Raw genomic sequence first — 18,198 nt, forward strand, 5'->3', positions numbered from 1 at the left:
CACCAAACCCACTCATCCTTCCATAACACTTATCCGAGACCCCCTATTGCCACGCGGGTCATTTATCGGATTCCTTCCCGGTACAAGCCGCTCGGTACTGGTTGAGGTAAGTCAATAATATAAATTTGAATCATCGGGGTAAAACGATCAATAGATTGGAATCTTCTTATTTAAAATTTAGGGATAGCTATATCTAATCATAGTAGCCTCGTGTGATGAAAGAATTAAAATTATTGATTTAAGTAAACATTATTAACGTCACAACCCTTCGTTTTTGACAATATATATATTATTTAAAAATATAGATATATTTAAATTACATTTTAAATATATAATATATATACAAAAATCAGCCAAAAGTTAGCTATTAAAATTATATTTTTTATACATATTTATATATATATATTAGGGTGCTTCATTTCGGAGCCAGATTTTTTGTTTTTAAGTGGATGTAGAAAAAACCATAGTTCAACATAAAAAAAAATTTTCGCGCAAGAAAAAAAATTTTATGTCGATTACAGATCTAGCTCATTGAAAACTTCGATTTTCCCATTCAAATAACATGGGAAAATTTTTTTTTTTTAGCTTTAAGTGTTTTTAACCTCGATAACAAATCAATAGATCAAATAGACTAATACATATTTTTGTAGGAAATTGGACGCTCTAAAAAAAAGGTCTTTTATCATTTTTCGATAAATCCATTTATTCGAAAGTTTTTAGAGCTCGAAGTAAAGTTGGAGATATTTTTACTTTTCCGGTGAAATTATCAGACTTATCACAAAATGTTGAAGGATCTTTTTTGTTGACAATTTTATTCTCTACAAATTATTATTAGTAACTTTTTTTCAAATTCCGCATTGTTTTCTAGTTACTTTCATTTCAATGTCGAGCTTTTGAAATCAATCAGAACCACTTTTTTAACAGCTTGAAATTAAAATGAAAATAACTAGAAAACAATGTGAAATTTGAAAAAACTTTACTGATAATAATTTGTAGAGAATGAAATTGGCAACAAAAAAGATCCTGCAACATTTTGTGATAAGTCTGATAGTTTCACCGGAAAAGTAAAACGATCTCCAATTTTACTTCGAGCTCTAATAAATTTGAAACAGGTGGATTTATTGAAAAATGATAAGAGACCTTTTTTGCAGAGCGTTCAATTTCCTACAAAAATATCTATTAGTCTATTTGATCTATTGATTTATTAACGAGGTTAAAAATACTTAAAGCTAAAAAAAAAATTTTTCCCATGTTATTTAAATGGGAAAATCGAATTTTTTTTCATGCGCGAAAATTTTTTTTTGTCTTGAACTATGGTTTTTTCCACATGTATTTAAAAGAAAATCTGGCTCCAAAATAAAGCACCCTAATATATATATATATATATATATATTTATATATATATATATATATATGTATTTGTTATATTTTAACTTATATTTTTTTTATAAATATTTACATAGGGGTATAGTACAAATACATAATCTGAGGTATAACAATAATTTTTTAATAAAATGATTATTTTTGTTTTTTTTATAGGTATCAAAATGGTAACGAAGTGGAAAAACTCATCATCAGAAACTTCATTAACCCAATCGACTCGGGTCAATAGTTTGGAGATGTCAAACATCTCTGGTGTGAATGCGATCGTTTATACTTATTCAAACAATTTTTTATTTGTCCGTGACCGCTTTTCGGGGATGAAATTTTTAATTGATACTGGTGCTACTGTTAGCATCTATCCTCGATCTTACGTACCAAGGCGCATCAAACCTTGTCGTGATTTTAATTTCAATTTGCAAGCAGCGAATAGTGCTGCGATTTGGACATACGGAAGCACCACCATGCAACTGGATCTAGGATTGGAAGAAATTTTCGACTGGCAGTTCAAAATCGCTGACACTCCTGTACCAATCATTGGTTCTGATTTTATAGTTGATTATGGAATCATCGTTGATCTTAGAAACAAAAGACTTATTAATCCAGCCGGCTTGTAAATTTGCAACTTTTAAGTCGGCTAGATAATTTTTAGAAACGAAATTTTGATAAAACTAAATAAAAATAAAGTCTCAATTCTTAAAAATTTTTTTTTTTTACGTTTTTAATAATTTTTCTAATCGTGTACATTTAGAGCATTTATTTAAACAAAAAAATTCACAAATTATACATTCTTTTGTATCGTTCTGTTTCATGTCTAAAAAAAAAAAATTACATTAAAATATTGTGTTTAAATGGTTTTAACTTTATCGTATTTTTTAAGTATTTTCCCAAACCCTTAATTCTAATTTTAAAATAATTATATTAGTCTATTAGTTTTTTGTATTATTAAATATAAGACCAAAACACAAATCATCAGATTTCAGACAGTTTGTCTCAATATACTGAGTGACAGCGTGTTCACGTATAATACACACGTCCTCAAACACATGTTTTTCATTTGTGTGTGTGTATGTGTACTATAGAAGGCGAGAGATGACGTGCCTTTATACCGAAATCATGTGATTACTAAAACTGTCTTATTTTAATTTATCAATTCTATTCAAATATCATTTACTACTGTTACTTTTCTGTATATTTATAGTTATTCAACTATTTTTTAACAAATTTTATCGAAAATTTCAAAAGAACTTGTACTCGAAAATTTTAGTTATTTTTTATCAAATTTTATAAAAAATTTTTAAGCTGAATAATTAGTTCACAATTTAAAAATTATAAAATTATCACTTACGCCTATTTTTATTTTATTTGATCGGCTATATACATCATTTATAACAATATATTTCAAGTACAGATATAATTTATAAATAATGACTAAAACCTTAAGAGTTTCATTGCAGAGAAAAAATAAAAAAAAAGTAATAAATAATAAGTAAAAATAAATAATAATTTATAGTTTTACAAATTTAATTTTTTTCATATTTAACCAGAAAAGTATATGCAAATATTATTAAATACACATGTCTATTGGAGTGTCATGTCACAGAAAATATGTATTTTTAGTGGATTTTCTGAACTGAATGAAAGTATTCTAAAATTTTATAGCTCTGAACTCATCAAACAATATCACTACAGTACTACCTTAGTAAGTTACGACGATTTGGGACCGTCGTAATCGTTTAAGGGGCAATAAAAGTATTAGTCTCGATAGACCTGGAGCTAGGAAGGGTATATCGGTGTGAGGGATCGTTAGTGTTTGTAAACGCAGGCAAAAAATTTATAAGTAACATTTAATTTTTCACTTCTCGAAATCCATATAAATAATTATTATTAAATTTTACAACTTGCAATAATGAGTCAAATAAATATTTTCTTAAATAAATAAATTTCTAACAATCGTTTTGTTATTAGAAAAAAATAATGATTTCATGTATTAAATAACATTAAAAATTTTAAATATCTATTTGTTTTATGGATAAAATTAATTCTGCTATTAATTTAAAACTTAAGTAACGGAAGGATGGGTTATGCTAAAGTCTAATAAACAAAATTAACTTAAAAATGATTGTATATTACAAACATGTGTATAATGCATTGGTCAATTTAGATGGTAAGTCATCATCACTATTTGATTTTCGAGCAGTGTCCATGGTTTTTGAAACTATTTTTTGTTTCAAAAAGTTTACAGCAAGTTGAACGTATTTTTTGTCTTCATCACTTGGGAATTCTTTGGTTTTTAACCACCCTTCAATTGTTTCAAGTCCTGTTAATGCTTCTTCCGTAGTTTTACAATCTAATTGAGCAACGTCAGGGATTTTACTTGGTGCAGCATGCTCTAAAAATTCCTTGACATTAAAGCCTGGATCATATTCATCCTGTTCTATCCATTGCTTCAAACTTAGAGTAGAATATTCTCTGAAATCTGAAAAAAAAACTAAATTAATATATTCACTGGAGAATTATCGAAATGGCATGGATGTGTACTAACATTTTGTGAGTAAACATTTTGTACAAGATTGATTTTTATATTGTCATAAAATTTACCGGGAATTTGGTGTAATGTTTTTTGAGTCTTCAATAGCAAATCCTCCATTGATTCGTGTCGAGTTATCACATTACATTCACAGTAAAAAATAGTGTGTAAAATCAACACAATTTGTGTGTTAAAAACGGTTGACACGAAATTTGTGTTGAAATTTCAACACAAACTTTGTGTAACCCCTTTTTAACACAAAGATTATGTTGAAATATCGCCACAAGAGGGCGCAAAGAATTTCACAGTAACACACAATATGTGTTTTTGAAGAGTGTATAACACATTTTTTATGTTACAAAATAAAGTGAACCTTTGTGTTAGTTTAACACACTACAATTTTTAACACAAACCGTTTTTGACACAAATACACAATATTTTTTACTGTGTTCTACTGGCAGTAATTTTTTCCACGCATTTTTTAAATTATCTTCTGTTACAGCAGAAAATGCTGCACCAATCAATTGGCAACATTTCTAAAGGTTAAAATTCTTTAAAAAAAGGTGTGGTTTCGGAAAGTTATCAACGTTTTCCAATACGTTTCGAAGGAGATTTTTCCGATAAATTTTCTTCATTTTTTCTATCACACCTTGATCCATGGGCTGAATCAAAGACGTGACATTTTTTGGAAGATATACAACAGTAAAATTTTCATGTACGCTATTCAATTCTTCAATTTTAGGATGAGATGGTGCGTTATCTAGCATTTATAAATATTTAAAGTTTCGATCAGGTATACAGAAAAAACGAACAAATCGGTTTGTTTGAATGTATTAAAAAAGTAGACACAGCAGAAGACTACTGACACTATACGGTGTGGTAACTTTTTTTGTAAACGATTTTAAGACTTGTAATATTAATTTATGTAAGCTACTCCTTCCTGAATACCGAGCCTTTTGTTCGGCACACACAAAAAAAAAAATTCTCGACTGAAGGTAAATATTCTTGATTCAAGAAAATTTTTTTGGAGACCTAAATTTTCTCAGATAAAGTAGAAATCTTCTCCAACCAAGACGAATTCTCTTGGCTCAAGAAAATCTTGACTTGGTTCCCGAAAACGTTTGTCTTCAAAAATATTTTCTTGACTCAAGATATCTGTTTTTTCTGTGCATGCATTTTGTGGCCTGTAGCTTTTGACGTCAGGAGCTACCCCCAGCCTGTGACAAGGCTCACCCCCACTACAGAAGGGCGAGAAGGACATTGAAGCGGATGAAGATGAGGCATTCCGACGGGGCCCTCCGAAAAGACCCAGCGTGAAGTCATCTAACTATTCTCACCCTTACCCTTATTATATTACTTATTGTTAACTGTCCATATTACACGATCAGTTGTCGGGTTTAATAATGTTTAATTGTTAGATAAATATTTGGTTCTATCTACTAGCAACTGAAATATACACTGTAAAAAATCACCGGGGTAAGTCCAAGCGGTGTAGGTGTTAAAATTACCGGTGTTAAATTTACCCCCGAAAGCGGTGTGAAAATAACGTCGCCACCGGTGTAAATATTCTAGACCGGTATTAAAATAACGCCGCCGCCGGTGTAGATATTCTTTACCGGTGTTAAATATTTTACTTTGTGAGTATTTTTACTTACTGGATCACTATACTTGTTAATAAATGATATTTTTTATTAAATTTCATAAAGAACTGACATTTTTTGTGTTTTATAATCTTTAAAGTTAATACTCCAAGCAGACGCAATTTACCCCACTTTTACACCGGTATCACTCCGCTTTTACACCGGTATTTTTAATACCGGTGTATTACTCCTCCTATACTGGTGTAATTTCATTTTTACAGGCGGAGTTAAAACGAGTCCACTTTTAACACCGCTCTTTTTACAGTGTATTAAATTGTCCTTCTTACATTTACCATTTAAAAAAAAATCAGCTACTACAGTAGCAAATTACATATTTTTTTTTTTTTATTTATTTTTACTTGTATCACTCACCGTGTTGTACAAGATTCTACATTCAAATTCTCCCTTGTTACATACTTTTTCTTGCCTCGCTTATTGTTTGTTTTGCCTATTTTATAAACTAAAAGTCTCTTTCACTTACTGATCGATCCTAACTTAAATTTTCAATTTTTCCGAAAATAGGCGCGCAAACTTTCTTTGCAACTTTTGACTCACCACTTAATTTTTGCGGCTGTGGCCCGACTTGAGTAGCAAATTATATAATTTGTGAGTGTGAATGTAACAGACAATCGGAAATTTTTTAAACTTTTGAATAAATTGAATCGTTTATTTGAGAATCCCCATAAGTCAAGAATACAAAATTTTTCAGGAAACACAAAAAACATTTTTATGGGAAAACTTGACATTAAAATAAAAAATAAATAATTGAATACTATAATGTTAGCGTCTCTGAAAAAAATTCTAACAGGAAAAATTTAATTTTTTGACTGAAACTACTTAAAAAAATTATTTAGAGTTGATTGATTTATATGGGGTTTCTCAACCAAACGGAAAAAAAGATATATAATCATTGTTTTTTTTAATTTTTTTACTTAAAACATTTATTACACTGATAAAATGAAGTATTAAATATGTATTTGAACTCTGAAACTCGGAAATTAAATAAATTATAATAAATTTAAACATTTTAATTAGTCATTTTAAATAAAAAAAAAAATTTTTATTTCTGTGAACCTAAAACTGCATATGTTTATTTCAGTCATTGACTTATGGGGTTTCTCAATTAAATGAATTGCTGTCACCCCGTTAATTTTTTTTAAACGCTGATTTGATGCATATTTTGATTGATTTCTATGGAGGGACATCCAAAGAACCCAAAAATGTAAAAAACCCAATTTCGTAAAAAACATGACTTTTGGGGTTTCTCAAATAAACGATTCAAATGAATAAAATGTAATTAGAGTAAAAATTAAAAAATGTGTATTTAGACAATTGAAGAATAAGTACACGCATTTTTTTCAATTTCATTATTTTCATTTATTTATTTAAAATTTATAAATTGTCTCATATCTGCTATATTCACACTCATACTAATTTTTCACATTACTATTATAAATAGTATATAATATATTTTTAATAAAAATGAAAATTTATTTTTTTATAAAACGATACCACCACTGACAAAGTAATGCGTTGCTACGTGTTCCATATTATCACTGAATCATTCAGCAGCAAACTGGAGTATTGTCTCTATCTGAAGCTCGCTGTAAAAAATGTACATTAAATAAACGTGGTGGGATTCTTCCAACAGAGGAAATACTAAATTTATTTATTCTGAGTCATCGTATAATATCAACTTAAAGTATAGATACTGTACTGCTAAATTTTTTTTTTGTTTAGAATTAATTTTAACTGTAAAGTTATTTTTTTAAAACTTTTTACTTGCACTAAAAACTTCAAATAAAATTCGAAAAAATTCTAGTTTGTAATCTAAAGTAATAGAAATTAAAAATTTTTCCTGGCATTGACAATATTTATTAAGTACTTCTTTATATCAATTAAAGTACCATTTTTTTCACAATTTTGTAAATTGAAACAGAATTCAGAAGATTAGATGGGTTGAGATTTTTCTCCTGCTGAACGATTATATTATAATAAAATAAATAATTTAAGTAAAAATATTTGTTTTTAAAAACACAATGCTCCAAAAAAATTTTACGATTAAAGTCTTAATATGTGTAAAATGGGCGAATAAACTAGAGGATCTGGTTTAGGTGTGAATGAATTTTAACAACTAATAATTACACAAAGTTAACCCTTCAGCACTCGCGTTAGAGCAACGTAAAACATTACCCGCGTGATGAGAGAAAGTCTCACGCTTCAGCGCACCGTAAATTTTAAGTTAAATACAATAAAAATATTATGCACTTTCCTAGTTATGACGTAATTATAATTTATTTGAATATTTCGCTTATTTTTATTTTTAAATTTTCTATAATGTACTTGTTTTTTAACTTTTTAATTTTATGAGTAATGCCCCTGTGGAAAAGCTCTCATAAATTCTGATAAGATATTGAATATTTTTTATGAGAATCTATGAGCTTCGAAAATATCTATGAGATTTAAAAAAATTCTCATATGAATTTTTATGAGAATCTATGAGTCAAAGCTTTTAATGTTTTCCTATCATGATTTCCGTACTAGATTTTTAAAAGAATGAGTAAGATTTTTTAATTTATGAGATTTTGTGACTCGAATTCCGCCAACGATTATGAGATTCAATAAATACTTTCACTTCTATAAGATTGTTGCAGTTTATTCTGATGTATTTTCAATAAGAATTGATCAGGCGAATTCCGATGTTATAATACTTACAAAATCGCAATAAGATTATTTTTTTATACGAAATTTTCAGAATTTATAAGTTTTAGTAAGAGTTATCCTAGGAGATAATATCTTATTGAATATCATAAAATATTTGTCATATTTTATGAGAAAATATTTAACATGTATTTCTTCGAAATTTTATGAGACTGAATCAGGAATCACATGGACAAATGCAGACCTTTTTCTCATAAAAATTTTATGAGAATTAGTAAGAAAATCTATAATCGAATTAACTTGTAAAAACTTGAAAGATTTAATTTTAATTTAAAAGCTATGTGATTTATGAGTTTTTGTAAGTTTTATTTAGAAGGCTATTACTTATAAAATATTATGGAGTACTTATGAGATTTTATAAATAATTTCCATTCACATAAAATATTAATTTTATCAGATTTCATTTAAAAATAATTGCTTAACTTTATTTTTTTTTTTACAAGAATTTACACCAGAAATACTAATATTATCACTTTTTCTTGTACTTTGAATATTTTAACTGTTCGATGAGTGAAAACATAAGTTTTTATGTGATTTTTTACAAACCCAGTAATGTATCTTGCCCCATTTTTTTTTTTTTGGTGCAAGATACATTATTTTTTTGTAGCAATATTGCATTTTTTTGGTTAAACAAAATAAAATTTCTCGGAACAAGTACTATTCTTTTTACGCAAGTATTTTTGTATTCTCCGACCAAAATAACAAAAGTTGCTTAAGTCAAGAGAAAAAATTTTTTGGGAGAAAAGATCGATATGGAGAAGGGGTAAATCACCGGTGCTAGCCAGCAGCAGCGGGAGTAGTTCGGTGCTCGCCACGAGATCGCGCCTACGACATGTAGTGTCCCTGGTAAGACATTTATTTCAGAAGTGTTATATTCCAAATTTCAATACGATATTATTCGAGTACTCCTCTGTCATTTGACAGACCAACAAGTACCTGTTTGGGTTGTACTATAGTATATCCCATAATACATCATGACTTTAATATTTAACATTAATGTTTACTTGAGTAATTTTTCGATGAATAAATAAACTAACTCAATTTCATTGATTTTTCGTAAATAGATTGCTAAGGATTTTCGGCATAAATACTCATACAAATATTCTTGAGTATACATAATAAAAACTTTTTGGATTCATGCTAAAAAATTCAATAATTAAGCATATAAACCTTATCATAAATCAATCTCATACATATTTTCGTTACTATATGGAAAATTACTGTAATCACATTGATTAATCAGTATCAAATCTTGTATGATTACTTCAGAAATCGTCTCATACAATCTTATTCATTTCCAAAATCTACTCAATTGTAAACTTTACATTTTTCGAAAACTTATAAATACTTATAATCACAATATTACAGCTTCTGTTTCTTACAGATTCTGATGATTTATATGAGAATTTTAAGAAAAATTTTTTTTTGATGCACCATCTATGAGAAAATAATTGTATAAGAATTTTTGAGATTTTTCGTGGACAAATACTGATCGTTTTCTCATAGCCAATTTTTTTTATGAGATTTTATAAGACCTTTTCCACAGGGTGACAGATGTAACGGCTAAAAAAAATGGCGGTGATTGCCGAAAAGATTCGGAACTGTCCAAACTGAGCCGAACCGTATAAATTTTTACGCCTTACTTTACTCGCGTGATGAGAAAAAGTCTCATGGCTTTTTCAAATAAATCTTTTAAAAATATTTTTTTTGTTCGAAATAATTTTCAAATTTCAAAATCATAAAAAGCATGAAATTTTATTAAGATAAAAAAAATTTCACTAGGTAATTTCATTTGAAATTACTTTGAAAAAAATATTCGAAGTCAAGTGTGAGAAAAAAACTCATAGCGCGGGTGCTGAAGGGTTAATAGATAAATAATTTAGGTCTTTATTTATACTTTATACATTTAAAACTGTTAAGAATTAATATTAGATAGCGAATGCGACAAAATAGATAAGCGATAGCGAATGCGACAAGTTAAGCGATTTGAGAACACGTGATAATTAGTACGATTGCACGATGATGATTGCGATGATGAGACGGCGTCTCCCTCCTTCGTTGCCGCTCGGTAGTGACGTGGCAGCATGGCTGCAGTAACGAATTTTCCCATTAGCTTAAAAGCGCGCCAACAGGAAATAGTTAGCCGCCAATTTTTTCTGATTGGCCGGCTAGTAGCGGGTTCTCATGCTGATTTGCCACGGTCATGAGCAAGAAATTGCACATGTTGGGCCCAGATAGCGAGTGACCCGGCACTATTCTGACATTGAAGTTGGTAGCGAGTTCGGTATCTCTCGGATTTAGCGGAAATGCACGACGCTTTTAAAATTAATCAAGCTCTCGACTGAACAATATGTATAGCGAATACAAATACATACATAGTATTCTCAATACATTTTTTCTTTTCTTGTCATATGAGTGGCTAACTGAACCGACAGAGGGGTAACGCAGCCAGTGCTAAGAGTAGGGACATTATCCCTACTCTTAGCGCTAACTCCGTATAGCAGTGCATAGCATTTGATTTACGGCGGGTCTATAATAACTTTTGCCTCTGCTTTTCTCAAACAATTCCTCAAACTGCAAAATTAAGAACGAGGCTCAATGCATTGCTCTATAATTCAGCAATCTACGTTTTTATTTTTCAAAAATGTTTATTTATTTAAAAGAAAACCGGGGACGAAGTGTCCATTTACTGCGCAAGTGCAACAAGGATAGTACTGTTCGTCGACTTGAGTGTGATAGAGAAAAAAGTTCAGACCCCCCTAAAAGCAACTTCACAGCTCACCAACATCTCAATGCATCAGTAGTATGGAAAATTCCTCGTTATACAAATCATCGGCTCTTATTTAAATCATAAAAATGTTTTATATTTTTTTTTTTTTTAATTCATTAAGCGTGAAGCACAATTTATATACGACATCTAAGGGAGCCGGTTTTTTCTTTTTGTGGCTTTTAACCATTAAATTCGTTTATTATCCGTCTATTTCGGAAGAATCAGTCAAAATTTTGCAAGTTTGAAAAAAAAATTTTTTTTTCTGGGGCACGAAGCCCCCTTCGCAAAAAATTATAAAAAAAATTTTTTTTTTATTTTCCATCAAGTTATGACCTTTATAATGTTTTTATCATATTTTAGACCAATATGTGATATGTGGGGTGAAATGGCCCACGTGAAAAAAAAAAATTTGTAACAAAAAAATTAACTTGACGGAAAATAAAAAAAAAATTTTTTTTGTTACAATTATTTTTTTTTGAGTGGTCCGTTGTACCCCACATATCACATATTGGCCTAAAATATGGTAAAAACATTATAGAGGTCAAAACTTGGCGAAAATTAAAAAAAAAATTTTTCACCTAATTTTTTTCAGGTGGTCCATTATGCCCCAGATATCGCAGATCAGCTTAAAATATCTTTGAAACAACAGAAATAACATAATTTGACCGAAAATGCAAAAAAAAAAATTTACCGAATTTTTTTTCAGGTAGTCCATTATGCCCGAGATATCGCAAATCAGTCTAAAATATCTTTAAAACATCAAGGATTTCATGATTTGACCGAAAATAAAAAAAAAAATTTTTATCAAATTTTTGAAGGGGGCCGCCGTGCCCCAGGGGGCCTTAGCACCCCGGTCTCTCCTACTTTTATTTATTTTTTCATGTCTTTATATATTTATCAGTTTTTATTTCGTGAAAAGCTTATCACTATCTTTTAATTGTAAAAGTTGTTTTTGAATGAATCATATCGTTTTTACTTTCTTGCCCGAACATCCTTAAATAAAAAAGGCATGAGATGTATGAAGCCTTTTTTCCGATTACTTGATTGGTCGAAAGCAAAAAAATATATACAAACAACACGAAAATATACATTAAAACAAATATATGAAAAACGACACGCGCAAAATATTACGCTAGTAATAGTAATAAACGGTATTAGACAAAACGAGACGGGACAAATAGCAGCGAGTCGATCCCGTCCTCACCGGGACGTTAAATACAAATTTATACAGTCCGTAGCAGAGATGAGGGGGCGGAGTCTGTCAAAGAGAAGCGACTCAGGCGCGTGCCCGAGTCAAAGTGGTTAGAATTTCATTGTGTCATCAGACTCATTACTGGATCTGAATCAACAGGTAGCAGAGACTTCACAATAACGGTATTTATTAATTATTAATTTGTATTATAGTTATATATTATGGGATTACCCCCATGGAAAAAATTAATAAAACATATATATATATATATATATATATATATATATATATATATATATATATATATTCATATGTTTGTTATATTCTAACATATATTTTTTTTATAAATTTTTACATAGGGGTATAGTACAAATACATAATCTGAGGTGTAACAATAATTTTTTAATAAAATGATTATTTTTTGTTTTTTTTTTATAGGTATCAAAATGGTTACTAAGTGGAAAAACTCAACATCAGAACTTCCATCAACCCAATCGACTCGGGTCAATAGTTTGGAGATGTCAAACATCTCTGGTGTGAATGCGATCGTTTATACTTATTCAAACAATTTTTTATTTGTCCGTGACCGCTTTTCGGGGATGAAATTTTTAATTGATACTGGTGCTACTGTTAGCATCTATCCTCGATCTTACGTACCAAGGCGCATCAAACCTTGTCGTGATTTTAATTTCAATTTGCAAGCAGCGAATAGTGCTGCGATTTGGACATACGGAAGCACCACCATGCAATTGGATCTAGGATTGGAAGAAATTTTCGACTGGCAGTTCAAAATCGCTGACACTCCTGTACCAATCATTGGTTCTGATTTTATAGTTGATTATGGAATCATCGTTGATCTTAAAAACAAAAGACTTATTAATCCAGCCGGCTTGTAAATTTGCAACTTTTAAGTCGGCTAGATAATTTTTAGAAACGAAATTTTGATAAAACTGAATAAAAATAGTCTCAATTCTTAAAAAATTTTTTTTTTACGTTTTTCAAAATTTTTCCAATCGTGTACATTTCGAACATTCATTTAAACAAAAAAATTCACAAATTGTACATTCTTTTGTATCGTTCCATTTCATGTCAATAAAAAAAAAATCACATTAAAATATTGTGTTTCAACGATTTTAACTTTATTGTATTTTATAAGTATTTTCCCAAACCCTTAATTTTAATTTTAAAATGATTCCACTTAGTCTATTAGTTTTTTATATTATTACATATAAGGCCAAAACACAAATCATCAGATCCCAGACAGTTTGTCTCAATATACTGAGCGACAGCGTGTTCGCATCTAATACACACGTCCTCAAACACATGTTTTCTGTCGTGTATGTGTGTGTGTGTGTGTGTGTGTGTGTGTGTGTGTGTGTGTGTGTGTGTGTGTGTGTGTGTGTGTGTGTGTGTCTCAATTGCACGCCTCGAATGCGAGAGGAGAGGTTGTGCTTTATAACGAACTTGTCAAGGTCACGCGATTTTTTCGCATTAAGGAGGTTCGACCGAAACTAGTGAGTCAAAGTAGTGTTTGAATTTTTTCGTTTGCTAAATTCTCCTAATAGTTTTAAAAATTCATTATTTTCATTTATAATAACATAAAGAATTCATAAATTAATATTTATTACTTATTTAATTAAAGAAAGTAATGAAATTACTTGGTTATTTGTGACTCATATGATTTAATGAAAAGATTTGGCAACAGTGCGTCCTAACTTCTTACACATCGATATTCAAATTAAAACGGGAAAAATTTATTTCTAATCTCTTCTCTCTCATTAATGTATTTCCATCTTTGTTTTTTCCCTCAGCTGCTTCCGCGACGTTGCCAAACCCTCAATAAAATATGTATCTCTGTCGATGAAGGAGATTAAGTAATAAAGTTTAACTTTATTTATTTAAATAATTACAACGGTAACACTTTATTGTTAAAATCTTATCATATTCAAAAAATATTCAAGTTTATGGCATGAGGTTTTTTATTTCTTAAACTTGGAAGGTTAATAATGAAAAAAATCGAATAAGTCATGACAGAAGCTCATCCGCCATAAGAGCCTGTGTATAAGAACTTTAAAAACGTCATTTTTAAATATTTTTTTCTAAAAAACTAGACGCTGGATCATATTCAAATTTTGAGAATACATAGATTTAGTATTTCTGTACATGTATACTAAGTTTCAAATCTTAAAGTTGGAAAATCTTTTTTACATTGGATTCGGTCGAACCTCCTTAAACTGTGTATATTATTTTCGTATCACACTAACACGTTATAAAAAGCACATTAATCTAACAAGGAAACATTAATTAATAAAACTGATACTTTTATTAAGTTGTCCGATACGATTATAATTATTTTGTATTTTTTTCTGAAAACTGTATTCAAAAACGAAGAAAATAAGAAAAAAAAGTTTTCACTTGGACCATTTTTGAACGAATGCTGGGAGTTCAAAACAAATTTCTTTTACACTCATTGTTTTATGGTCAAAAGAAATTTTTTTTAGAATTCCCAGCATTTGTCCAAAAATGGACCAAACAAAAACTTTTTTTCTTCACTTTCTTCGTTATTGAATGCAGTTTTTAGAAAAAACTACAAAAAAATTATTTATAAAACGTCCTTCTATCTTTTAACTTAATTTTTCGAAAAAAAAATACAATTTTTTCGATTATTACCATTTAAATTAATTGCTTTTATTTTTTTTTTCCAAATTTAAAGGTTCTCTGGGCACTCTCAAAAATTTTTAGCATGGTGTTATGAGATATAAGGTTTGTTAAAAAAAATTTGTTTTTCAATTTGGAAAAAGAAAATATAACTCGAAAAGACATTACTCTGAAAAATTCGAGGATTTGCAGAGAATGTCATAGTTTTATATATATATAAAAAAAAAAATCAAAAATCAAGAATGGTAAACATCGAAGAATTTTTGATTTTTTCCAAAAATTAAAAAAAAAATAATGAAGATACGTTGCAATATTTTTTTTGTATGTTTTTTCGAAAAGTACATTTAAAAACAAAAATGTCGAAAACAAAACGTCCCAATCAGTCGAACTTTGAAAAAGTTATAGCTTATTTGAAATAAAAAAAGCCATTTTTTTTCAAAATTTATAACTTTTTTTTGGTTGGCTGAAAAAATTATGAGAAACGTTTTTCATGGGGTAGAAAAGGAGAAAAAATTTTCAGCCAAATCTAAAATGGTCGGGATCAAAAGTGGTCGATTTAGCGTGGAATGCCCCATATATTTTATCGTAATATGAGCGTTGGAGGTGTGCACTTTGGTATTTTCCAACCTTTTTTAATTTATCAATTTTATTTAAATATCATTTACTACTATTACTTTTCTGTTTATTTATCGTTATTCAATTATTTTTTAACAAATTTTATTAAAAATTTCAAAAGAACTTGTACTTGAAAATTTGAATTATTTTTCATCAAATATTATTCAAAATTTTTAAGCTGAATAATTAGTTCACAATTTAAAAATTAAAAATTATCACTTGCGCCTAATTTTATTTTATTTAGCCACACAGAAAAAAAAAAATCTTGACTCAAGAAAATTTTTCTTCGACCAAGAACTTTTTCAGCGAGTGGAATGAAAACCGAAAATTTCTTGAAAGAAGTGAAATAATTTCTTGATTTTTAAATCTTCAATTAAGAAAAAAAATTCTTAAGCCAATACATATTTCATACTTGGTCCAATAATAGAATTACTTGTTTTAAAAACTTGCAGTTTTTAGTTTAATAATAATTTTTTTTAATCTGAGTATGTTACTTACTTAAACCAAGAAATAAAAATATTTAGTTCGAGAAAGTTATACACTTAATTAAAGAACTATGATGTTTTGAAACAATAAACGGTACGAACTCGAACTAAAAATAATAGGAGTTGATTCAAGAAATTTAAACTCTTGGTTTGAGCATAGTGTACTTTCTCTGACCAATCACACGAAAAATCTCAAACGAAGATTACTGGAGTCTCAAGCCAAGAAAGTTTTCTCTTGGATTCTCACTCATAGGTGCTCCCTCCTTCGCACCCGAAGGAATGAATACTCCCCACTCTCTCTCTTTCTCACACTAGCGCAGCAAATGGATTTTGAGTTCACCTTTTTATTTTAAATAAATTAAAAATTAAATAACCAAATTATATTATTATAATAAATTAATTGATTAATGTAATTATATAATATTGAATAATTTCTCAATTTTTTTTGTAATTAAATTTGTTTTTTTTTTTTTTAACTTTTTTATATTTATGTCGAAATTCATTTATGAATGATTCATACAATCCGTTCAGTATTTTGGTAAAATGTCAAAACTAACATTTTTCTAAATTATTGGCGATAACATTTGTAATATTAATTCTGGGTTTAGAATTTAAAAATGTGACTGACCATAAGCCAGTGTGGTTCAGTATATGTGGGCAAAGTAAACGTAGCCTAACAAAGGCTGGGATGGCTTAGTTGGTAAAGCTCTCGCGTGACGCCGAATCGATCTGGGTTCGATTCCTCGATTAAGCGATAATTGTTTTTTCTCAATTTGTTTAAATATTTAGCTTATTGCGAAACTTGCCCCCATCCCTTATAAATGCTTTCTGATACAGTATTTATTTGCTTCACAGCATTGTTTGTAATATTTAAACAAAAAAAAAATTGTTCATTAAAAAAATGAAACAAAAAAAAAATAAATTTTTTTAGCTCGATAGATTTATTTGCTTAAGTAAAGAAATTAATTTCTTGGCTGAAAATTTTTTTTTGTTTGCGACAAATGAAAAAATTCTTGGCCCAAGAAAGTTTCTTCTTGGTTTAAAAAATTTTTTTTCTTAGTCCAAAAACTTTTTTTTTTAGCTCAAGACATTGCTTCTTGACTCGATAAGGTAACAGTCTTTAGACAAGAAACAAATTTCTCGAGTTAAAAACAAACTTTCTTGGCCCGAGAAAATAATGCTTTAAACCAAGAACAAACTTTCTTGGGCCAAGAAAGTTTGTTCTGGGTTTAAAACATTATTTTTCATGGTTCAAAAACTTTTTCGTTTCAGCTCAAAATATTTTTTCTTGACTTAAAAACGTAACAATTTTCAGCCAAAAAAAAAATTTTTGGGACCAAGAAATTTTTTTCTTGGTTTAAAGAATTTATGTTTTAGACTAAGAAAATTATGTCTTCCGCGAAGGAAATAATTTCTTGATCCAAATAATTTTTTTACTTCAATAAAGTAAGAAATTTTGCTTGGTTTAAGAAAAAAATTTCGAAGACATTTTATTTCTTGTTTCAAGATTTCCTTTTTTTCTGTGCATGTATAAGCGCTGATCGGCTATATACATTCATAATAATATATTTTAAGTACAGATATAATTTACAAATAATAAATAAAAAGTTAAGAATTTCATTGCAGAGAAAGAATAAAAAAAAAAGGAATGAATGCAATTATTATTAAATACACATGTCTATTATTGGAGCGTAATGTCACAGAAAATATGTATTTCTAGTGGATATTCTGTACTGAAAGACAGTATTAAAAAATTTTATAGCTCTGAATTCATCAAACAATAACACTATATGTAAATATTTTAACGATTTTAACATTTGTTATATTTATTTACCATTAAAAAAACAATCAGCTACTATAGTTGCAAATTATATAATTTGTGAGTGTGAATGTAGCAGACAATCGGAAATTTTTTAAACTTTTAATTTTTTAAACACGCATTTTTTTAAATTTCATTATTTTCATTAATTTATTTATTTATTTAAAATTTATAAATTGTTCCATATCTGGTACATTCACACTCATACTACTTTTTCACATTATTATTATAAATAGTATATAATATATTTTTAATTAAAATGAAAATGTACTTTTTATAAAACGATACCATCACTGACAAAGTAATGCGTTGCTATGTGCTCCATATTAACACTGAATCATTTAGCTACAAACTGGAGTATTGCCTCTGAAGCTCGCTGTAAAGAACG

The 18,198-nt window shown here is 28.7% G+C and overlaps 1 protein-coding gene across 6 annotated transcripts; it reads right to left on the minus strand.

The window, feature by feature from the left end:
- Window positions 1-2,124: 2,124 nt before the first annotated feature.
- LOC130675526 (uncharacterized) lies at window positions 2,125-18,148 on the minus strand. Of its 6 annotated transcripts, none has more exons than XR_008991302.1 (3): window positions 7,063-7,112; window positions 5,923-6,132; window positions 2,125-3,859 (listed from the first exon to the last, which is right to left on the minus strand). XR_008991302.1 is itself a non-coding variant. In XM_057481268.1 (2 exons), the coding sequence occupies exons 1-2, from the start codon at window positions 4,028-4,030 to the stop codon at window positions 3,510-3,512; spliced, it is 399 nt and encodes a 132-aa protein (XP_057337251.1). In that variant the 5' UTR covers window positions 4,031-4,166; the 3' UTR covers window positions 2,125-3,509. The 6 variants fall into 6 exon arrangements, 1 of the variants encoding a protein (XP_057337251.1); XR_008991301.1 differs by having other exon boundaries at window positions 6,898-7,101; XR_008991305.1 differs by lacking the exons at window positions 5,923-6,132; window positions 7,063-7,112 and adding an exon at window positions 18,082-18,148.
- Window positions 18,149-18,198: the final 50 nt, after the last annotated feature.

This window comes from Microplitis mediator, chromosome 10 (assembly GCF_029852145.1).
Source record: "Microplitis mediator isolate UGA2020A chromosome 10, iyMicMedi2.1, whole genome shotgun sequence".
NCBI classification, from domain to species: domain Eukaryota; kingdom Metazoa; phylum Arthropoda; class Insecta; order Hymenoptera; family Braconidae; genus Microplitis; species Microplitis mediator.